The sequence below is a fragment of the Gigantopelta aegis genome, chromosome 6 (genome assembly GCF_016097555.1).
Source record: "Gigantopelta aegis isolate Gae_Host chromosome 6, Gae_host_genome, whole genome shotgun sequence".
Taxonomy (NCBI): Eukaryota; Metazoa; Mollusca; class Gastropoda; order Neomphalida; family Peltospiridae; genus Gigantopelta; species Gigantopelta aegis.
In genome coordinates this window covers 58,615,651-58,641,412 of record NC_054704.1, presented here as the reverse complement: position 1 = coordinate 58,641,412, position 25,762 = coordinate 58,615,651, and the positions used below count along the sequence as shown (strand labels likewise).

Here is a 25,762-nt window from a genome sequence, read left to right as displayed (position 1 = left end):
CAACCTACGCCCGCCCCTGATTTTGAACCAGAACAACGATTCGGTTTTGACGCTTCCGGTGTGTACCACACCGGTCGGAAGATCCATGGTCGGAAGTCGACTTCGCCGTTATTGGCGAAACTGGCAGACACTTTGCCAAGATCCGTTTGTCACGTCGATCTTGAAGACAGGGTATCGTCTGCAATTGTCTGCCATCCCTCCATTGACCACTTCACCTCGAGAACCGCGGCATTCCGTCGCGCAAGTCAAGGTTCTACAGGAGTCCGTCAACAAGCTGGTGGAGAAGGGAGCCGTTCGCAGCATTTCTAAAGCACACTTAACACCCGGCTTTTACTCGGACATCTTTCTCGTACCAAAGAAAGATTCTCCGGAGCTGCGAATGATTCACAACTTGGCGGTCTTCAACGACCACTACCTGTCTCCTCCTCTGACCTTCAAGATGTTAACGTTGCGAGATGTCATAGCCGTGATCAGACCGGGGGATTGGCTTGCCTCGCTAGATCTCAAGGACGCCTACCTGCACGTTCCGATGCATGCTGATTTCCATCACTACCTGCGGTTTGTGCTACAGGGTCGGCATTACGAATGGACAGTCCTGCCCTTTGGGATATCCATAGCGCCATGGCTGTTCACCAGAATCACGACTCCGATGTCACGCTTCCTGCATCGCAGAGGTATATCCTTTTACCCATACCTCGACGATTGCCTGATGAGGTGTCACAGCAAGACAGGGCTGACTGCACATGTTGCCTTCATCATGGACTTTCTCAAGCAGCTGGGTTGGATTATCAACATCGAGAAATTTCGACTGGCTCCCACGCAGTCTCTACAGTTCATAGGCGCTTGGCTTCGACCCGACCTGGGCCTCGTTCAAGTTCCTTTAGACCGTTGGGAGAAGATCCAGACCATGATTGCCATAGCCCTCACCACTCCAGTGACCTTCCGCGGTTGGCAGAGTCTCCTGGGTCTCCTCACTTCTGCCCAGGATTTGACACTCAGAGGTCGTCTCCAGTTGCGGCGCTTGCAGATGTTTCTCAACCCGTTTGTTCGTTTCAACAATCCGGACTTGATCATCTCACTCCCGGACGATCTACGCTCCAGCCTGCAGTGGTGGCAGCTCCGATCGAACGTCTTAGACGGTGTCTCTATGCAGGCCTTCATAGCCACTCATCACCTGTTCGCCGACGCGTCACTGGAAGGTTGGGGAGCCCATCTAAGCAACCAGACTACTTCAGGGCTGTGGTCTCCCGGCGAACTCGGACTCCACATCAACCTGTTAGAGTTGTTGGCAGTCTACTACGCTATCCTTCATTGGCGACAGATGTTGACGGAAGCCTCTCTCATGGTGGCCACAGACAGTACTACCGCGGCGGCTTACATCAATCGTCAGGGCGGAACAGGGCAGTCTGCTGCAGTTGACTTATCGTCTCTACAAGCTGGTCGACGAAATTCCATTGCAACTTCGGGCTCGTCATATTCCAGGGGTTTCCAATGTACTAGCCGACACATTGTCCCGGCCGTCGTCTCCACAGCCGACGGAGTGGATGCTCCATCCGGAAGCGTTTCGATGGGTGTGCGACAGACTTTGGACACCAAACATCGATCTTTTCGCCATCAGCTGAGGGTTTACGTGTCTCCGGTGCCGGATCCCGAAGCTCTGGATCTCGACGCATTGGCCATCAGCTGGGAACAGATGGACGCGTACGCTTTTCCTCCACTAATCCTCCTTCCAAGGGTGCTGCAGAGGTTTCAGCTGTACCATTGTCGCCTGTTACTCATTGCTCCGATGTGGCCATCCAGGATGTGGTATCCAGATCTAATACGTCTTGCCGATCCTCATCCTTTACCGCTGCCAGACTGTGATCATCTGTTGCTGCATCCCACGTCAAGACTATACCATCCACGTCCGCAGTTGTTCCAACTGCACGCATGGACTTTATCTCCAAGAGTTTGAGGAAGAAAGGTTTTTCTTCACAGTCTACGGCGGCCATTTTGAAAGCGCACAGATCATCTACTACTGCAGCTTACAACGTCAGATGGCTTTGCTTTCACCGATGGTGTGTCCGGCAAAAACTCAAACCTCAGACGATCCAGATACCTCGTCTTGCTGATTTTTTGCTGTATCTGCGGACCACTTTAAGATTGAAGGGGTCTACCATCGCTGGGTACGTTTCGGTCATCGCTACTGTTCGTGATGTCACTACTGGAACGAAGTTATCGGGTATTCCTGAGATCCATAAGATGATCAAAGGGTTTCGCCTTGAAGATCAAGTACACCGGTTTCGGCCACCAAGATGGGACCTGAATCTGGTGTTACGAGCGTTATCGACCGCACCTTATGAGCCGATCGAGTCCTCTTCCCTGCAAGATTTGACGTGGAAGACGGTGTTTTTACTCGGTTTCGCCACGGCTGCCCGTGTCTCAGAACTTCATGCTCTTGATGTAGACTTGGTACGTTTTTACCGAGATCGGCGTGCAGTCAACTTGGGGTTACTCATGAACTTTGTTGCAAAGAATCAGTTACCAGACCAAGCGCCTCGCTCGTATGTTGTGCAGGTCCTCTCCTCTATCGTTGGTCCGGTGGACATTGAGGACTTGGCGTTGTGCCCTGTTAGAGCCCTGCACCAGTACATCGAGAGGACCAGATCTTTTCGACAACATCGCAAAAGACTTTTCCTCTCCTGTAACCAGAGTCGGTTGAGGGATATTACCAAGAACACGGTGGCCACCTGGATCCGGTCTTCTATCCTGACCGCCTATCAGAAGGAGGGTTTACCTGCTCCGTCTGCTTCCAATCCGCATGAACTCCGTGCCTTGGCTGCCACGATGTCCCTGCACTGCAACACATCCATTCAGCACATCATCACTGGCTGTTTCTGGGCTACGGACTCCATCTTCGCCAACTATTATCTGAGGGATGTCTCCACAGAAGACGTTGAGGGGTTCCATCATCTGGGTCCGGTTGTTGCTGCACAGACTCTGTTGAATACAAGCCGTCCTCGTCGCCGCTGATGTCTGTCTGATTCTGGGCTGCATACCGAGATGTCCACCGAATCAACAGGTGAGGATTGCTTAGACTTTTGTTCTTTTGCACAGTTCACGCACTGGTGCCGGAACTTTTGTCTCGATAACCTTTACCCTGCACTGCATGTGGTTATTTGTTGTCGTTATTGAACTAACAGTTCTTTGGTGTACTAGACAGAAAACACTCGGGGGGCTTGTTCTGTTCAATGTTCTGACGGATGCACCTCATTAGGTTGTCGCTTGTTATTGAAAAACTATAACACTTCAATACGTGAGGGTTACCTAACACCTGCATCCCTGGTGGCTACGTCTTCCCACCCTGTCAGAACCAGCATGAGATGTGGCTTCCGCCTCCTGGTCCATGTGTTCTAGGAGCCGTACCTGCCACTGCTGACGGATGCCACCATTCTGGTTGTTGTTACTAACATCACCTGCATTGGTCTGTGACGGGCATCCCTAGGAGGAGGGCTTACCAAGGTTGGCCTTATTCTTCCACTAGTCAGCCTCTTTCCGGTTGGGGAGTTATCACAAGCATCTACGGATCTCGGCTCCCACCAACATCTGTTGAATGCTGCACTTGTTTGAGGACAGGTAATGTCTATAGAAATGGAGAAAACTTGAGTGTTTTCTCTTTTATAGATACATTACCTGTCCTCAAGATTCATCCCGCCCGGGCCTCCCCGCTTCCTGTTCTCCGTGCGATGCGCTCAGGGAAAAAGAAGGAAGTTACAGTCATGTGACCGGAACTAGAGAGCAGTATGCAGTAGAAGAATTTAGGCCATCCCATTGGCTGTTGGGATGTTCGGACCAGACCACTTGCGTGGGGGGGGGGGGGGGAGGTGCACTTGTTTGAGGACAGGTAATGTATCTATAAAAGAGAAAACACTCAAGTTTTCTCCAAACTAGACATTACTACAAACGTGTGTACAAAAAGAGTTATTTTTGACCCGTGCGGTCCACCGTATTGTAATGTTTGTGACTTACCGCGATATCGTGGTAACCTCCCTTGAACGGAAGCCAGTGCTATGGTGTACTTCCATCAACTTTTTTAATGTTAGAACTGCATTTATTTGTTAACACAATGGCATGGACATGATGCAGATATAGCAAAAATCGCAACCCTTCATATATGGAAGTACATTTCTTTATTTCTTCCAAATAGTTAAGTACCGCGATATTGTGGTACTCCAGTATATATATACAACATTAACATCTCGCTGACAGCATGGTGAACATATCCAAGTGTGTGCATGAAATCGTCATTGAAAAGAGTGGCAAATGAAATATGGGTAATTTTGATTTTATTATCGCGAAAATGTAAAATGAAAGCCCAATTGCTTATAAAAAAAAAACTTAAATAAAAATAAAATTTACGGTCTTTTTAAAATCCAGCTAACTTATTAAATGTCACCTCACAGTCTTACAAATTTATATCTAACATTATCTAACAAATATGATTATAGGAAACTAATTTTATTCAGTGTACATTTAACTGCAATTTGTATAATTACAGCATGTTCATTTGCCGCGATCGTAATCTGAATGCGTGCTCTCGACCATGGATATGAAATTAACAAAGACAAAGAAAATAAACAAAAACTGCAGTTAGGTATTCATTGATGCGAACAACTATTGTTTTTCTTCAAATTTACATCAAGATTTACTGTGTAATCGTATTGTTTAATGTCTGCAACGATGGCACTTGACACGTGGGTGTCAGCTGACTGAAGCGTGATGTATATTCACGCCGAGAGCTGTCCTCGGTTCAGCCAAGGAACGTTCTTCCTAATGTTCGCGAACTATTTGATTGGTGTTCATCGTGTCCATTTGGTTTAACGTGAAGAGCACAAACCAGTCTAGCGAACGTTTTGTTTTCTCTCGGTCTGGCTGAACTCGGCCCTTGAGATAGCCTACATGTCTTTCGGCCCTGAACTGGCATGTGTATTCAAATTGACACACATTGTCTGTTTGTTTTTATTACTTTGGTTCAAAGACTTTACAAAGTTAAAATAACAAGTTACAGATCTTCCAGACATTGCTGTCATACATGTTGAATGTATGCCATTTAAAATTAATAACCGTGATTATTAAAATAAGCAAACATTATAAGGCCTACGCTGTATTCTGGATGTCACCGTTTCTTGTTTCCGGTCGCAAGATCGCTATTACGCTAATTGAATATTTGGTATTATTATTATGTTTGACGTGTCGGATAGATTATGTAACCGTTTGTTCACATCAGAAGACGGAAAATGGATTAGCCAAAATTTTTGCCACTTGCAAATTTTATTAGCCATTTTTTTTTTTAATTAGCCAATGGCTAATTTGGCTACTGACAGTGCGAGCCCTGACCATATCCCACTTATTATTGATATTTTGTAATTCAGGAAAATATAATGGCTATTTTGAGCACAGAGGTGTGGTGTATTATTTTTTGAGTCACATGACAGGCATCCCCCGAATAACCACAGTGTCAAAACAATTTACCAAGCTTGTGTAACAAGAATGCTTTACAGTCCTCTGCGACATAGGGTAAATCAAAAGAAAAACAATGAAAATAAGTTCTTAAAAAATAATAATAACATGTAATAATAATAATGATAATAAGCTTATACAACTTATTTTAGTAACAGAAGCATCTTAAATGGTGACAATCCCGATTTGCTAGGCCTCTGTATGTACAGGTAACCTAAATTTCATACACTGAAAAATCTAAACATCGGAATCAAACACCTTCATTTTCCACCTTATCAAATTCATTATTATGCAAAATATGCCATAACCCCATGGGTAATTGCAGTTAGCTTAGGATAGGAATTGTTAAATTTTTAAAGAATACTGGGAACTAGACAGTATTTATATATGAAGCGACTATATATATAATGGCCATGTATGTAACCTTCCCTAACGAAGGCTGGCTATATAATACAGTAAAAAGATATAAAGGAGGTAAATAAGTATTTGATTGATCCATATTACTGACCCATCTGTAACAGGAGGAATACATACTAAGTATGAACAGTGCATGGTCTGAACAGTGGAGTGAACTGAACGCGATTTTTCACTGCTTGCAATTTTGAGGCTGGTTACGTAAAAATTTTAAAAAGTGAATTTTGCTGCCAATAAATATGACTAAAAGGTTAATTTGCTGTATGTAGTCCTATTTTAAATGCGCAAAATTGCAAGGAGCAACCAAACCAATGTTTGAACTTGGGAATATTTTTTGACATGTCAGCACTTTAATTTTTAAAATTTTATTTCTTTTAAAATGTATTGTACTTGGCATCGATTGGTTTCAATGGGCACACACAATTTGGTTCTAAAGTGTATCAATGTTTATAAAGAGGTAGTTGTTATGCAAATTGAATTTCTATTTCTATTTCTATTTCTACCCTTCAAATGAGTACTAAATTGTCTGTAGCACTGTTTTCTGCGTGAGCATCAAGAACTGTTGCATCAGCCATAAATATTAGCAAAGTCACAAATTTTGGTAGTGGATTAGATTACAGCCAGAATTTTAAAAACAAACAAACTGTTCACTGTTTTATCAAAACATATAGGTGTTTATGTTTGCTAGTTTTGCTTATTTTATAAAAATGCTAAAAATAATTTAAGGCAATATGCAAAATGGTGTCCTCGACAACCAATGCTAACAGATTACATTTTTAGGACATGAATATATATAACAATTTCATGTCTTACTAGTTCTCTTGTAAATGAATGATCAATAGTGGTAAAATTGTTTGGTTAAGAAATATAAGATACATTCATACTTTTAATGAATATATAAATAAACTCTAAGAAAGATTTGTATGTTAAAACATATAAGGACTATATATTTTTCGTAAGTATATGTGAAGACAGTTTTGCCAGAAAGTATTACAATCATGTAGATAATATATATATGGGAGGGGGTACAAGCCATATTTTTACATTCGGAATTTGATAACTGCAAATTAGATGTATATTAATGAGATCAATGAGATAAATTTTATTGACACAACATTGTAATCAAAGACTAGTAAACAAATAAACAGGGCTTTGTCTTCTAGTAACGCAGTGGTCGTTTATATAAAATTCAGTGGTACATTACACTGCTGTCATATATATATAACCTCATCACTACTCAAGTTTTGTCGTACGTTTTTGACTCCTCACAAAAGAATTGCATATTTTTAAAAATGAAGCGTGTTCTCTGGTTGTCATGGGATTCCATTTATCGTGGTTCAATTAAAATGTTTGAGATAATGCAACAGGGTTCAAGCTGGGCTAGAAAAACAGGGAGAAGTGATTTCTCCGTCTAGACACATTAGGGAGAAGTGAGGAACATTAGGGAGAAGTGAGGTACATTAGGGAGAAGTGAGGTTTGGTGAAGGAGAAATGGGAAAGAGTTCAAAGGTTCTAAGACTAACCCAAACGCTAACCCTAGCCATTGAAGAAATGGGTGTGTGGGGGGTAACAGGTCGAACTCATGCCGATAAATGAGACGTCTGATTTAAAAAGAAGTCCGATTTAATACATAATATTCCTGTATTTAGTAATGATTTCCCTCAAAGATGTTATAAAAATATTAACAATTTGTTTTGGAAGGACTGTATTGGGGCTTTTTGTGATTTCTCTACAGCTATTAAGGTAACAGACTTTAAAGATTTTTTATCAGAACCAATGTTCTCTAATTGTCATATAAAAATCAATAGGAAAATGTTTCTAAGACAAAAATGGCTCGAAAAACGCATCTCTCAAATATGCGACCTAGTTAATGACCGTAGAGAATTCTTTACATTAACTGAATTTAATTATGTTTATGACTTACATGTGTCTTTTTTAGAATATCAGGGAGTCATTAATTCATTCACGGTATACCTTAAAAAAACTAAAATTTCTAAGATAGACACAAATATTCGAAAGAAACCTTTGTTCCATTAAAAAAAGGATAAAAAAATTATACTATTGCACATTAACATATTCAGACGTACCAAATACTGTATGGCAAAATGGCAAAATCATTTTAGTACTGATCTTATCTGGCCCATTATCTATTTGAAACCATTTCTCACCACACAAGAAATAAAATTAAGATGGTTCCAATATAGGATATTACACAGAAAACTAACGACAAATATTTTTGCCTTGAAGCTAAAACTTATTGATTCTGAAACATGTACCTTTTGTAATGTAAATAAAGAAACAATAGAACATCATTTTGGGGGAATGTAACTTTGTTCAAACATTTTGGAATTCATTTTTAAACTGGTTATCGAAATACTGTAATCACTTATGTAACTTAAAACTGTCTCTTGAACTAGTCATATTTGGATTTAAAGACATTAAAACAGATACTATCTTTGATCTCTTGCTACTTCTAGCTAAGTATGTCATATATAAATGTAAAGTGCAAAATGTTAAGTTAAATGTTATTCATTTTAAAAAAGAAATTAAACAAAGATACTCTATAGAAAAACATTTATATTTTACTAAGAACAGTCTTAGCAGTTTTTTGACCAAGTGGTCACTGTATCATTCATTAGTTGAAAATATTTAATATAATAATTTTTGTATTATTATTATTATTATTATTTAAATCCTCTCATCTCCAGCAACAGATGTAATGTATAGTAATTTAATAAAACATTTACTTCCCGCAGTATCATAGAACATTAATAAACTATAATACAACTGATAGGAAACTAATCACATGTATACAATTGAAGAGTTCAAATGCAAAAGCCTCCAAGTCCATTTTACCTCTTTTCGTGTAAATTCGTTTTTTTTTGCTGGGATAGAGTATGAACCCTTTAACAATATTATTCAGTGGTTATAATAATGTTATAAATAAACTAATAACATGTCAAATTTCCACAAATCTAAGTTTAATAAAAATAGGTTTTTTTAATTGATTTTAACAAAAAAAATTGGCAAAACCCACTAAGTCCATGGTCATATTTTTTTTTAAACCTGCTAAATCCACATTGGTATTATGGAGCAGTGGGAACAATATAAAAACGCTAGAAATTATAAAAGAACTTCAGAACAGCATAATAACAGTTGTCAGTTGTGAGAAAATAGGGCATGGGTGGCCTCAGGAAGTGGTGATTGTTCCAATTAAATGGCATTTTTATTCGAAATTGTCATAGTAATGTAGAATGGTGTTAAAACAGTTCACATGACTGAAAAGCAAGAGCAATGTCATACTTCCTGGGCCATGCATAAAGGTATTACCTCTTCGGCCAATCCCCTAATCAGGACACCCAAGCATTCTATCCCATTTGTGTGATTAAAATTATTGTAAAATTCTTAAAGATAAAAGAGTAATATTTTAAAGTCTCTGTGGTCACGAAAAACATCTGACATGGCCTAGTCCTCAGTCGTTATCACTGTCCTCCAGATCCTGAATCCCACCATTTTGATCATGGACACCACACAGAGCATTTTCATAGAAATTCCACACCACCAGATTTACTTCAAGTTCATCAAGAAGTTTAAGAACATCGTTCTTCTTGGCAGGTTTGACACAATTGATATCAGGGGCATGTGTTGGTTGGAACTGACTCCACTTTTGCCCTCTTAATCCCCAGCATATGAAGGTTTGAAACCTATCTTCTCCCCAGCAACCTGGAGTACCCTAGCATCACTGATCTTAAATGAGCGTTGCGTTTTACAAAATGCAGCGGACTCGCTTTTATAATCATAACACACCCAGTCTTTGCCATACTCGTGAACAGTTCCTTGTTTGCTTAGAATGTCAATGTACTCTGATGGCAATAGTATTGCCTCTTTTTTACGTATATCCTGTTCTATCCTTCCAAATGCTCGATCTGCCGGAAGGAAGCTATGTCCACAAATCGGAAAGTGGTAATCAATGGTAAGTTGTGGATATATTTGACTACGGAGAGCAAACAGCATGGACAAAACGTTTATATTTTTATTCTGTCCATAGCACGAATCGGAGAACAAACGAGGTGTTCAGTCTGAGCCAGATCTCGATTGGCGACAAAACTGAAATAGTGTTGCAATGCTGAGGCTACCATGTTGCTATCCTTTCTGTTCTGGTGCTCCATCCAAACAAAAAGGTCAATATCCTCTGTTCCCTGAGCCTCGCCTCTCCCATGGTGTCGGACAACACCTGAATACGTAAAGGTATAACTGGCGGGAAGGTTGAAGTCGTAAACAAACACGCTCCAATAGAGGGCATACGAAACTTGTTCGTGGTTCTGATCGATGAACATCTTGTGCATTTTAGCTACACTTAGATCGCTAGGTAGGTATTTTCGTCCTGGTGCTCCGCGGCGGGCATAATGACTAGCCCGGCATGTAAAGGTTGAAATATGAGTGCAAATCCTCTCCTTTTTTAGGTTATGTTTTTCTCTGTTACGAGCGCCACCACGATTTTCAGGTCGAGCTTGCCCAGTTTGTAACCAGTACTTGGCAATATTCTGGACACGGTCTTTCTTGATACCTGAAATGACACAAAGCACAGTGGTGTTAGTTTAGAAGAAAGTGCTATTGATCAGGAACACATATTTGGGTCAAATTAGATCTGCAGACATGTCACAGTGTCAGAGCTGAATTAGAAAAATCTGCGTAAGAATGTGCAATCTTGGGGCAAATTCTGTATTGAAAATAATGCATTTCCCAACCATTAAGCCATTCATAAAATCCTGAGGTCAAACGCCAGACAGGCGACTGGAGTAGAATTATTTAAATTTTCAAGAAAGTAAAGGAATGTTTTATTTAACAACGCACTCAACATTTTATATATGGTTATATTTCGTCAGACATATGCTTAAGGACCACACATATGTTGAGAAAGGAAATTCATTGCCGCTATACAATACCGGGTAAGCTACTCTTATTTCGATTTAGTATAAAAATACTTTTTATATACATTATCCCACAGACAGGATAATACATACCACGGTCTTAGGTCTCACTACACATCACTTCCAGGTGAGAGTTCATTCATCACGGTCCACTATAGTTCCTAATTGTGGCACATGTTATGGTTCACATATTCACTTCTAGGAAATGGTGAAGAATTAAAACAATATGTATGTTTAATGGTAAGCTTTCTGGCTGTATTTTGCCCATGTTATTTTGTAATATTGTGCATCGACCTTTTGGGACATGGGTATATAGCGCAAGTGACAGCCGGAGTGAATCGGTTAATGAACCACCTGTTCGGACCGGTACTACAGCCAGATGCGGTCATATAGCAAAAAACAGAGACGGAAATGTTCACAATTTTGGAGTGAATATAAATGCTTATATAATGTATGTTCGCAATGGTGTATGTTGTTAGTGCCAACGAGAACCCGTTCTATGGGCAATTTTCGATTGAAGTTGGGCAGTTTAACATGGGTTTCAATGGCAGATGACATCTGTGTAGTGAGACCATAATGTAAAACATGAAATTACTGTTTATCCCAAAATATATAAGTTTAGCAAGCCAAAATGAAAATGTACTAGTGTAGCATCCTTATAAAAGGTAATTACATCTATGTGGATTTCAGCCAAGTGTATGGGGGCCCTATTTGGGTAAATATTGCAAACATGTCAATTTTATTTATTTTTATTATTTTTATTTTTATTTTATTTTAATTTTTTAGGGGTGTGTGTGTCAAAATGTATATTCTAGTGTTCTTACATGTAATAAATAAATTGATCTGAGTGTCTAACACTGAGTTTCTCACTGTAAAAGGTCAAAATTCAAGGTCACAAGGTCAATATCCAAATTCACCCTAATTTCTGTGATTTTGTGCATAATGAATTTTTTCAAATGTACAGTCATAGTGACAAACAGTTTTGATGGTATTGTGAATATATAACATAGTATTCTACTATGAAAGTAGAATTTGTATCTGCCATCAATAATATGTGGATCTTCATGCTGAAATATACAGAAAAAACCAGGATTTCAACACTTCATTATGAAACAATTGTTGCCCATAGCAACAATTGATGGAAACTAATATTTTTAATGGAACTAACTAGATAATTAGCTTCTTTGTATGTTCCCCATATCAGAACTACCAACAAGGTCATACATTACCATATAGTGGCTGCTTGTTTGATGGCCATCTATTGTGTGGATGACCAAGGAGTAACAATGTGATATGAAGTTTTATTGGATGGTATGGTGCATCTATCTTTTGGTGTATTGGTTAGAGTTCATAAGTTACACGGCTCTAGTATAGCTTTTCATGGTGTAAATGACCCAAATTATCAAATTGACTTCAAACCAAGTTTGACAAAATCGGTCACTAGACTTTAAGGTCTCACTACACAGATCACTTCCAGGTGAGAGTTCATTCATCACGGTCCACTATAGTTCCTAATTGTGGCACATTTTATGGTTCACATATTCACTTCTAGGAAATGGTGAAGAATTAAAACAATATGTATGTTTAATGGTAAGCCTTCTGGCTGTATTTTGCCCATGTTATTTTGTAATATTGTGCATCGACCTTTTGGGACATGGGTATATAGTGCAAGTGACAGCTGGAGTGAATCGGTTAATGAACCACCTGTTCGGACCGGTACTACAGCCAGATGCGGTCATATAGCAAAAAACTGAGACAGAAATGTTCACAATTTTGGAGTGAATATAAATGCTTATATAATGTATGTTCGCAATGGTGTATGTTGTTAGTGCCAACGAGAACCCGTTCTAAGGGCAATCTTCGATTGAAGTTGGGCAGTTTAACATGGGTTTCAATGGCAGATGACATCTGTGTAGTGAGACCTTATACAGTTGTGGAGCACTGGTTGGGATTGTTTTTAAGAGTAGTGAAAGAAAGAAAGAAGTGTTTTATTTAACGACGCACTCAACACATTTTATTTACGGTTATATGGCGTCAGACATATGGTTAAGGACCACACAGATTTTTTTAGAGGAAACCCGCTGTCGCCACATAGGCTACTCTTTTACGACAGGCAGCAAGGGATCTTTTATTTGCGCTTCCCACAGGCAGGATAGCACAAACCATGGCCTTTGTTGAACCAGTTATGGATCACTGGTCGGTGCAAGTGGTTTACACCTACCCATTGAGCCTTGCGGAGCACTCACTCAGGGTTTGGAGTCGGTATCTGGATTAAAAATTCCATGCCTCGACTGGGATCCGAACCCAGTACCTACCAGCCTGTAGACCGATGGCCTGCCACGACGCCACTGAGGCCGGTTAAGAGTAGTGAATTGCTGTACTTAACAAAAATGCTCAAGAATGTTGGCTGACAAACTGGGACTTCACTTTTATCTTCTTTCAGTATACTGTATTTCACACTAATACCCCTACTTCTCTGTTTTTCTTCATCATCTACCCTTGGGCGCCGATGCTTGCATTGAGTCACAGTCATGTGTGTAAGAAGAGCAGCATCCTGTTTGACTTTGTCTGTGGTGGCATACACATGTTTTTTTATGAAAGCCAAGTCATTTTCATTCAGAGCAGTAGCAGTACAGAAACCGGCCTTGGTGTGTGTACACGATACACATGAAACCTTTCCGTCGCCACTATATCTGGCCTGTTTAGCGAAGTAACGCGCAGCTTGCTTTGGTTCACTGCGTTTTTTCTTTCCCGATGATGATTGAACAACGGGTTCCTCTAGTTCATCGCAATTTTCCATTGTATATGCTAAATTATTATACACAAACCACAACTTTCACTGATAGAAGAAAGCGTTCATGGACGCCGCCATATTGAAATCACGTGACGTCATTCAGCGCTCTGGTTGACGTAATGCATGTTGCGGCTTTTGCAAAAGAGCCATTATGACGTTTTGCGGTTTCTGAGAAAAATGCCAAGCTTTTGGTAGGATTTATAAGGGGACTTTGCGAGTTTTGTTTTAAAATGATTTTATTTTCAGATACTAGGCACTGAAAGCTACAGTATGATGCATGAATCTCATTTTTTGTGTTGATGGCATTTAGCGGGTTTTGCGTCTGAACTTTTCAATTGTTATCAAGCTATGATGTGTGCTGGTGTATATGCTTTTTTAATGTTAAAACAGTCTTGCTGTCCTGTTGGGGCGAGACGTAGCCCAGTAGTAAAGCGTTCACTTGATGCACGGTCGGTCTAGGATCGATCCCCATCAGTGGACCCATTGGGCTATTTTTTGTTCCAGCCAGTGCTCCACAACTGGTGTAACAAAGGTGGTGGTATGTACTATTCTGTCTGTGGGGTGGTGCATATATAAGATCCCTTGCTGCTAATCGAAAAGAGTAGCCCATGAAGTGGCGACAGCAGGTTTTCTCCCTCAATATATGTGTGGTCCATAACCATATGTCTGACGCCATATAACTGTAAATAAAATGTGTTGAGTGCGTCGTTAAATAAAACGTTTCTTTCTTCTTCTTTTTTTTCCTGTTTTACTTCCCCTCTCTCTGTCTCTCTCTCTCTCTGTGGAAAAAAATGTACAATCAATCTGAACATATTTACTCCAACAATACTCTTTATGTATTATATATATATACTTTGTCAAAAAAGAAACGCATAGGTGATAGGGAAAGAAGAAAATTGTTTGATTTTACAAAATATCGGTTTTTTGTACAATATTGCTGAATGACCATGTTTGTTAATGTTTCTGGAATGGGACAGCATGCCCAAATGCACCTTAAAACAAATTTAGTGCACGTTGTGCAACAATTGCAGGAAATTGGCATAAAATGGTCAGATTTTGGCGAATGCATGTGAAACTCGGGGGGGGGGGGGATTGGGATAGTGATGGATATTTAAAGCTGCAATGATGCCTCATTTCCATTTCGATGTAGATGAGTTACAAGATGCCAAGACTAAACCTGCCAAATCGAAACATTGCAATAGGCCACCTCCACATAGGTGAATCGCAGTCAGCAGTCACACGCCACATGAACGTCCATCAGAGCACCATTTCAAGTCTCTGGGACAGGTACCAGCAGTTTCAATCAGTTGAAGACCGGCCCAGAAGTGGAAGACCTCGCATGAACACTGCTAGACGCATACCTGGTTTGAGAAGGGTGTCTGCACAAACCATTCGGAACTGACTTCGAGAAGCTGGTTTACGGGCTAGGAGACCGTATGTTGGCCCCGTCCTGCGACATTTACGTGTTCGCTGGTGCACAAATGTACAGGGGTGGAACTTGGGGAAACTGGCAGTGAGTATGGTTCAGCAACGAGTCATGTTTCCTTCTACAGCGACGTGATAGAGGACAACGTGTTTACAGACACTTTGCCAACAACTGCGTTGACAGATTTGGTGGAGGGAGTGTCATGATGTGGGGAGCCATCTCATACACTGGCAGAAGTGAACTTGTGTTTGTACAAGGCAACCTGATAGCTGTACGCTACCGGGATGAAATTCTTCGCCGTCACATGCTTCCCATTTTGGATAGACAGAGAAACTCTTTCAGCAGGACAATGCCAGGTCGCATACAGCACATGTAACAATGGATTTCCTACAGAATGAGAACATTAATGTGCTGCCATGGCCATCAAGATCATCAGATCTCAACCCCATTGAACATCTATGGGACGAACTGGACAGACTTGTACGCCAGCATAACCCGGAGCCTCAGACGCTTCCGCAACTGTCACATGCACTGCAGGAAGAATGGGCTAGGATTCTACATGTCAGGATTCAGAGACTCATTCAGTCTATGCCAAGGAAATGTCGTGGAGTGATTGCTGCGGCTGGTGGCCACACAAGGTACTGATTTTAGCACCCTCGTGCGACACTGTTTGGTGACGAAAACACCTCCACTGCCATCAGTCCATAGCAAGAACATTGTCACATACTCATGTCAAATTTGACTGTGATATGATCATAAATAACAAAATTATGCCACTTTGTATTAAAGAGATAAATCCATGAATATTTTGCCAATGCATTTCTTTTTTGACAGAGTATATATATTTAATGTTATTTATGTTCAATATTCAGTTTGTAATAAAACAGCGTCTTTAACAAAATATTTTAAAGGACTCATGCCATAAGTGGTAAAATTATTAAACAAAAGTTTTGTTCTGATGTTTGTTTATGCCGACTTGCGGAACACTACCTTTAGTCTCGTACCCCTATTTACGTAGGTTTGTAATCTTTACTGCACATGTAATTATGTACCGTCATTTACCATGTCCATATCAATTAATTTAATTTGTGTTTAAGCTTACAAGAACTGTGTTTATTGTTAATCTCCAATCATAAAGATAAAACAATGCTTTTTTGCAGCTATTCATACAGTTGGTCACGTGATCTTCTTTCACACGACCAGCTAGTGATAGGCAGCCGTCTCTGTAGTACTCGGTTGTAGACAGTCTGAATGGCGTAAGAAGGACATTTCTGTTTATTGTCATTAAAGGGACATTCCTGAGTTTGCTGCTATTTTTAACTGACTCCTTTATGTTTGAAAGTGATGAATCTTGAAAAGTCAGCAACATTGAACATTATTTTTAACAAGTTATTTTTGTTTGCGAGTTACTTATTCAGTCTCCTGCGTTTATAAAACAGTACATAACAAATTACAATAGAGAGGTTTGGTATTCCAAATGAATGTAATTCCAAGTTATAATCCATATTTGGAGAAATAAGTGACTGAATGTCTTTAAAACTACATGTATGTAATAAAACATATATCTATTATTGTCTATCCAATTTTATTATTGGTTTGGATATATCTCAAAATGCTAATCAACACAATTATATCATTCAGCTATATTTGTTATATTATATAAATAATATATTCATAAATTTAATGTTTGATATTTAGTATAAACATGGTTACAAATGTTCTGTTTCTTTTTTACATTTGAATCCATCTCAGAGATGTCATGAAAGCATTAGTCATTTTGTTATTGTTGGACTGAAGTTAAAAACCATGTATCTTTGTGTACCCAGGCCTCACGCAGAGTCATTATTATACAGTCAGACCTTTTTTAAGCGGCCATGCAAAGGAGTAGTAAAAGTGACTGCTTAAGACAAGTGGTCGATGAAAACTGGTGCAGTCTGTATTTTGTTCTTTTTACCGTTTGTACTGCTAATTGATGGATGTGTGCTCTAGAGTTTGTAAAAATTATTTTTCCACATGTCGCCTTCTTCAGAAATAATGATATGCAATTAAAAAGCACTAATTTAACCATTTGGAATGAATGGTCTTCCAAGTTTGTCATCTTTATTTTATTTAATTACTACTCCATGTAGAGTATTGTCCTAGTAGATTAATCTACCACGGTCAAGCTTAGATTACCCAGAGGCAATTAAATGCATTCCACAGTTTCAATTTCTTAATTGATACACAGTGGAGATGTCAGACTAAATGGGTACTAGTAACCATGAAAGAGTGAAGATCATATATTTGCTGACCTTGTCTCATTTTGTTTAAAATATTTTAATAGAATTTACAGTAGCCACTTAATGCCAGTATTTTAACAACTTGAGAGCGTATTTACATTTTAAAACATTTACATGGGGAAAAGTGGCGGCTTAAAGCGGGAGACCCCAGATTACAGGTGGCCGCTAGGACAGATTTGCCTGTATTATTTTATAATTGCGACATCTTTATTTGTATGTTGAATTTATTTATTATGAGAAAGTCTGCATGAAATTAGTTAATCACTCCCCACATAGTCTAGATCCCCACCCGTGTACAATTTGCAGCACACACGCCTGACAATAGAAGTTATACACTTCAACAGTCAGTAGCACATATAGGCCTACTTGTAGTGCTAGACACGGGTGTTGTCTGAGCTAGAGTTTCTGTCTGTGAATCTGTGGCATGATTTTGTGGCGCCAGTGTCGCTTCGAACTCTCAGACACTTAACACTTATTTATTATCTATGAATAGGTGTTCCTTCAGTTCTTTTTAACAGGCGACACAGATTTCACCATACAGTGACTGGCACGGCAAAGTCAACCTGGTGAAAGCAAAGTTTTGGCTCACTTCACCTGCTCACGTAAGCCCTGGTACCTGTGTCATTGTTATTGTTTTTGATTGGTTCGTCAAGATGAAGAAGTTGTGTTAATACAGCAGTTTGACATTATTTTACAGCACGGACACTGAAAGAGATGTTTTCAACGAGAAGCCGTCTAAGGAGGAGGTAGTGGCTGCCACACAGGTATGTTTTTAATAACTTTTATAATGAGTTTATCAATACAGCTGCAACATTATGTGCTAAACCTTGTCTTCTGTGTGACCAGCCCATTCGGAGCATATATGTGTCATACTTTTCTCTTCAAATTCTAATCATTAGCTTGGATGTCTCACTTCTCCAACAGATTAATGAGGAATTGATTTCAGAAATATGTGTCTGTTCATCAAGTTTCCTCAAAACAGGATTTATATAAGGTTCAAGCATGCTGCTTTTGGTATACACTGCAGCTATTTGAGCCATCTCAGAAGGACAGTGGGTTAATGCTTAGATATTAATGGTTGGTGAACGAGAAATTACCTCCCCAGTGACCTATTAAACTAACTTTGGAGCCAGTGGGATATACATGTACATGTAACCTCTGTACCTAGCAGCGGTAAGTTCAGTGACTCAACCATTACGTGACCAGGGTTTTGTTTCATTTTATTAAATATTGCAATCATTCATCTTTGGGTTTAACCAGCTGTGTGCTTATAATGTCAGATGAAGTAAATTGTAAAGCACTATCAACCATTGTTAAATGTGATTTATGGGCAAAGCTGCATAGATTTTTGTGTGCATTTTCACCAACTGCATATGAGTTAAAAAATATATCTAATAAAGCATATGACAAGAATTATGATGCTTCTTGTTTTCATTTGGTTTGTGTAATTTGTAGTATTTTTCTATTAACAGAGCCTCTGTGTGTTTCTTGCAGGATGCAGCTTACACTCGTGTCTCTGATGCTTGTGTTATTCACACCACACTGGGAGACATGCACTGCAAACTCTTTCCTAAAGAGTAAGTTTTTAAATACACTTAGCTCAAAGCATGTCCGGGTTCCGCCAGACCAAGCAGAGAAACATTTGCTCAACTTGCTCGCTTCACGTTGAACTAAATGACCACATTGGGGACCACATTGGGGACCAGGGAAATGTTCGTGTCGCTCGCCGTCACAGAGGCTGATGTCTGTTTAACCTGTGGCAAGATTGTTTTTGGTCTTGTCCAATTAAGAGATTGTATATTTTTCAGTTACATTCAGATGAATTATGTATTTCAATAAAATGATGCGTTACACGATGAAACAAGATCTCAGATAATTCATTATTTATTTTCATGCATAAATCGTCGCTCACACTGACAAGACATGTTGGGCACTTAGGTGCATTTTGCAACAGACAGCATATCTTAAATCATGGCCTTTGTCTTTGTTACTGACAGACACCCATTCTTGACAATTTTTAACAGGTTTTTCAGTTTTAAATTTCATACTGTTTTGACCTTATATGTTCAACTTAAACCAGGTCAGAATGTGAGGTCATATAAATATACACCAAATTTGATACAGGTTTGGTCCATGGAATAAGTTACCTTTGCATATTTGATGTATTTACGAATGTAACATCAGCATTTAAGAACAAATATTTCAGTCTTTCCATTGAATAGGATTTTTTTTTATGCTGCACTATTGTTTGTGCAGTAATATATTTTTAAATATATTTTTCTAGGTGCCCAAAGACTGTGGAGAACTTCTGCGTGCATGGAAGGAATGGTTACTTTAATGGGCACATATTTCACAGAGTTATCAAAGGCTTCATGTTGCAGACGGGAGATCCACTTGGTACGATGTCACTTTATTTATCCTGTACACTGGAATCGTATATATATTTTCAGTTTAATAATAATATTTATAAACACCTTAGACTGCACTAATGTAAGCATCAGTCCTGTAGTGCCATGTAAATCTGAAATATTTATACACTTGATAATGTTATAGTTCTAAAACAAAATTCAGTCATGAAAGTTGCACATTTGTATATCATAACAGTGATGGAAATAAGCAGACTTTTTCACTAGTCCACTGGACAAGTACACCTACAAATCTCAATATTTTTACTTGTCCAAACAAGTTGTTAGTTTTATTCAAGAGCAAGGATAATGTTTTTGATTGCTCAAAATGAAACAGCATTATAAATTTATACTTGTCCGCTGGACAACCACTAAGGTGTCCCAGCACATTATCACTTGTCAAGACAAACGAATAAGTGCTTATTTTGAACACTGCATGATATTATGCTGTGTAAAAATTAAGATAATAATTTGTGAATTGTTTTATCCCCACTAAGAGCACTATTTATTTTGAAAATTAAAATAAAACATAATATCAGCTTGTGTTACTGAACAGGTTACATCATTTATAACCACCAAGATAACCAGTCCGTAAATACATTGCTTGCCAATAAATACATTGTATATTAATACATTATTTTCAGTTCAGTAATAAAGGCCTTATTAATCTCAAGTATATTACATAGGGATTATTATTCGAACATGTGTGTGTTGTACTGATTTTATGAAACTAGTGTCAGAATTTTTGTATTGCCTGAGCGAGAGAGAGGTAATACATGAATCTTGATGTGAGTTTCATAAAATCAGTATGACTCACAAGTGAGTGTAATCATTTCTTTATTATCCATATTGTTGTTGTTTTTTATTTTTTTGTGAATAACAAAAAGGAGATGACAAAATGACGTCATATTTCACATGCACTGTCTGAGCTAGGACTGGGGAAGCAACCTTATGTTATGAAATCACTTCCCAAAATTACATCATTACACTTGTTATTTTACATGTGCTTCGTATGGTTTTTATTAACCCAGTTATATTGAATCATGTGGATAATAAAATACATTTATAACTAACTGTGCTGCATTATGAAATAGTGACATATGTTTTTTTAGTATTAATCATTTTGTGATTGTTGAAATCTGCAGGCAATGGGACTGGTGGAGAGTCTATCTGGGGCGGAGAGTTTGAAGACGAGTTACATCCCTCTTTGCGACACGACCGCCCATACACACTCAGTATGGCCAACGCAGGACCAAACACAAACGGATCACAGTTTTTTATTACTGTTGTTCCTACAGTAAGTATGTTACAGTGTAACAGTTACAGAGCATGTGCACAGTACAAGAAAAAAAGTGAAGAACTGACATGATCAATTTTATATGTTTATAATTAGTATTTTCAGATACTGCAGAGCTTTTTTTATTATTACAGTAAAGGGAAATATGGTTACAGGGAAAAGTTCATGTGAAAATTGCAAAATTATAATTTCTGTGCAAATATAATTCCCCGCAAAAATAATTCCCATCAGTAGAGAATGGATCACTGAAACTCAGTGACCCAAACACTGTATCATCATTCACACAACTTTATTTTAACCACCAACTTTGCACCTGTCTCAGTTTTCCATCCAAATGAAAGAGCGAGTCATGTGACTCCTATGGGTTAAAGGTCAATTTGTGAACATGTGAGAATGGCTTATAGCCAAGTATTGAAATTAATACTGTGTAAGAAGCAGGGGTGGAAGCAAGGGGTCACTTTTCTTGATCCAGTAACAATAGCCCACACACACACACGTTTTGGCACCTTCCTATGCCACTGATTAATATAAAATTTTGATATGACGAGTCACAGTAAACATGAATAAATGTTTAATGACACCCCAGCACAAAAATTGAGATTGGCTATTAGGTGTCAAACAAAGGTGTGTACATCAGTATGATCACAGTAAACGTGCCAATGTACATCCATAGTTGAACGATCCCGACTGATCCATAATCATTACAAATAAGATTTATTACCATTTTTTTAAACGAAAGTCTGTCTAAAAACCATTGGCTTTAAAACAACAAACCGGCCTCGGTGGCGTCGTGGTTAGGCCATCGGTCTACAGGCTGGTAGGTACTGGGTTCAGATTCCAGTCGAGACATGGGATTTTTAATCCAGATACCGACTCCAAACCCTGAGTGAGTGCTCCACAAAGCTCAATGGGTAGGTGTAAACCACTTGCACCGACCAGTGATCCATAACTGGTTCAACAAAGGCCATGGTTTGTGCTATCCTGCCTGTGGGAAGTGCAAATAAAAGATCCCTTGCTGCTAATCGAAAAGAGTAGTCCATGTAGTGGCGACAGCAGGTTTCCTCTCAAAATCTGTGTGGTCCTTAACCATATGTCTGACGCCATATAACCGTAAATAAAATGTGTTGAGTGTGTCGTTAAATAAAACATTTCTTTCTTTCTTTAAAACAACAAAGTAATACATTTTACATCATATTGTTAGGAAGGCTCTACATATAGAGAATACAAATAATCTGGGACCACCTACCCTATATGTAGTGGCTCTTTGAAACTGATCTTGGCTACTAATGACAGTGTGGACTATAGCATAACTGATGGACATATATGGTGAGGATTTGTTTCTTTTCACTGATGGTGTTATCACAAAGTTATTATCCGTGATTTCTCTAGTTTGAGGTGCCAATCACGAAATATTAGCACATGAAAATATTTCCCTTTATGGCAGCTAGAAAATTAAATTAATCCCTAAAAAACTGACAAATTCATTCTTGAATAGAATCAGGAAAAATAATCACATAACAAAGTGTTCTTAACCTGTAGATAAACTGAAATAAAAAATAATAAAAATTTACTCAATAAAGGTACCTTAATACCAACTAAAATAGTTCTCTTTCACAGATACTGACAAAACAATATTGACAGTGTTTTCATTTTACCAATCTTCAGCCATTTTATCTGCGTTTTGTAAGTTAAACATTTTCCTGTCATTTGCCACATGAGTTAATGATGTGTTTGTTATCTTGCAGCCATGGTTGGACAACAAGCACACAGTGTTTGGACGTGTCGTGAAAGGTATGGAGGTGTGTCAGTCAATCAGTAATGTGAAGATCAATCCTAAAACAGACAAGCCTCACGATGACATCAGAATTATCAACGTCACAATCAAATAGTCTATAGTCTTGAAGACCAGAGAGTTGCACCAATTAAATAAAATGTCTACACAGATTGCCAGTACTATATACATGTTCATGGAAATTGGTTTCCTCTGCAATTCCTCTGTGAATGAAGATGGTGTCAGACCACTGGTGTGTTAAGAAGGCCAAATGCTTGTAAACAATTTGACTGGTACCATTGTTTTGTATCATATTACAAAAACCAGTCTACCGAGCAAGCAACTATGTATGCTTGCCCTCCTGAACAGGCCACATATGCATTCCTGGTCAACATCAATTTGGTTATAGTGTGAAAGATGGATGTTTGTGTAAAAGAACAACTAAAAAAACAAAAAACACATGCATTTTCATTTTAAAATGATTATTGTTACCTATGTCATTGATTCAGATGTGACTAATGCGCAAGGCTCAACCAGTCTCATAAGCATACGAGACGGGGGCAGGGGGGACAACTGCCCCTCTTATGCTGGGGCAAAATTTCAAATTCAGGCAAAAATTACATAGATATTCCGGCAAAATGTGCTAGCCTGAGACCTTATTACCATGTATTTTCATCATTCCGCCCTCAAAATTGGTTGTAATCCATGTACAAATGTTTAGTCATTAGTTTGGAATCTTATATAACTGGTAGTAATGCTAATATAAATAAATGTAGTACAGGCCCTACATTTCCCTACTTTTTTGTTAGGCTCCTACTTTTTCCTACTTTTTCTTGAAAAAGCCCTACTATCCCTACTTTTTTGTGAAAATAGTTTGGGAAATAATAGAAAAGTTTTAATTAAATGCATTGATTGAACTAATCTAAATCTTGATTTTAATAAGAAGCGGTTTCTAGTATTGTTGTAGAATAAGTTTGTTGCGGTAGGTCTCCAGTGCTGCAAGATGGGTTCAATGATGAGAATGTCTGGTGTATGTTGACAAGTCAGAGGCACCCACTTTAGGTTTATCTTCTTATTCTGTTGCTGAATCCCTCTTGAAGCACTGGTTTCTAAGCTAAGATACACTACATGTACATCAGAATTGGTGAAAAGGTCACTAGTCATTTATTTGTATAAAAAAGGTAAGGAAAGAGCCCTACTATCCCTACTTTTTGCTCTTAAAATCCCTACTTTTTCCTTCTTTTTTGTTATTGGTCACGTGAAAGCCTGTATCCAGATCCAGCCAGCCCCCCTACAAAAATGGGAACCTATATGCTTATGACCTGTCCATTGCCAAATTAGCCAATTAATCTTGTCTCTTGTGGCTATTTGTGCCACACACCTGCCATTCCCCATCAGCTTTTAGTCTGACCACTTTGGGGAGTGTTCAGTAGTTACTTCTGACATTGTTAAGAAGCACTTGTAACCACATACTATGCACCCCTACTACCGGCGGTCATTAGTTAGTGCCGTGGGTCAGACCAGCTTTATTAGCGGCAGAGGACGAGGATGCCAGGTGGCTACAACATTTAGTCTTTGGCTAATACATTTTTGTTTAAATTAACCCTTTTTTTATCATTTTCAAAGAAATACTCTTCATGTCTTAAAATTGGCTAAAACCAAATTTGTTGCAGTGCGACCCTTGAAATAGTTAGATATAAGGTGACCCCAGTGGTCATAAACAAACAGGTTACTCACAAATGATAACGTGTCACTTTCTATGCTTTTTAAACTGTCTGTAGTGGCAAGTAAAACCTTGAAGTTCCCTGATCAAAAATAATTAGTTGGAAGACATTATTGATGAAAAACATTTTTACTTTTTCATTTTAAACCAGGAACTGTTGACAAGCAATATTGTTGTTTAGTCATCTGCTCCGATGGTTCCCCTCATTTTACCATTTTAACGGATAATAAGAGATGTTATATTATGCGACAATAGTTCATCTGGTTAAATCTCGACTGTAGGACTCAATTCTTGCATCCGAGTGAATTGTCATTTTATCATGACAAGGAACTGAACGGACAGTATGACAAATTCAAAAACAAAAACGATTCAATGACTTTAATCCCTCCCAATAAACAATGAGGTATCCAGTAATGTATTCTAATGACAGTTAAAGCACAGCCTAAATCTCTCATCCAATAGGAGCTTTTTATTTAGTCATGTGGAGTACATTTATATCCTGATAAAGTATTCCAGACAGTCAACTTTATAAAAAGCATGCTGCATGTGCAGTCATAACTATTTGTTTATTGCATTTCATAAAAGAGCAAACAATTGGGTTCACCTACTTTTATTGGAAATAAAGGGGTTTTTTAGCAGATTTTGACTTTAATGTGGCCTTTCTTGACATGAATCTCGGTTATGCTCATTTCTTTTGGTAAAGGGGGGTGGTAAGTTACTTTTTTTTCCAAACCTTTCTGGGTACAGGCCCAATTTTTCCAATAGGTCTCAAAAACATAGGGAATTTTTTTTTTTTTTAATGCAATACATGTTTCAGGAGCGGATTTTTCTTAGGAGGGGTTCAACATTCTTTATATAATTGCACAATATACACAATAACACAGAAAGATACTTTTTATTTATCGACATAAGCATGGGCGTCGATCTGGTTTTAAAGGTGGGGGGTTCGATAATATAAGCACAAATAATGACAGGTACCATAAAGCGATATACTCACAAATATGTTTTTTCTTGTTGGTACAGTGTGCGAGGCAGATATTTTTCTCCATTTTGTTTTCTAATTTCTACATAGAAAAACTAAAGACAATAATTAATTCCTCCGCCACAACTGCCTCAAAATCAAGGGGGACTGACGAATAAGGTCTCCTACTTCTACATTTCGCCCATTCCACCCAAATGGAATACTCACATTTTGTGTTTTACGGGGAATTCTTTTATCCACC

General features: G+C 38.6%; 1 protein-coding gene across 3 annotated transcripts in view; it reads left to right on the top strand.

Annotated features, from left to right (window-relative positions):
• Positions 1–25,179, top strand: part of LOC121374017 (peptidylprolyl isomerase domain and WD repeat-containing protein 1-like) — a 69,112-nt gene extending 43,933 nt beyond the window's left edge. For all 3 annotated transcript variants that reach the window (XM_041500888.1, XM_041500889.1, XM_041500890.1), the window contains 5 exons: positions 18,041–18,107; positions 18,838–18,920; positions 19,628–19,740; positions 20,894–21,045; positions 22,791–25,179. In XM_041500888.1, the coding sequence (XP_041356822.1) occupies positions 18,041–18,107; positions 18,838–18,920; positions 19,628–19,740; positions 20,894–21,045; positions 22,791–22,934 (559 nt within the window). In that variant the 3' untranslated portion in view covers positions 22,935–25,179. The remainder of the gene's footprint in view (positions 1–18,040; positions 18,108–18,837; positions 18,921–19,627; positions 19,741–20,893; positions 21,046–22,790) is intronic.
• Positions 25,180–25,762: the final 583 nt, after the last annotated feature.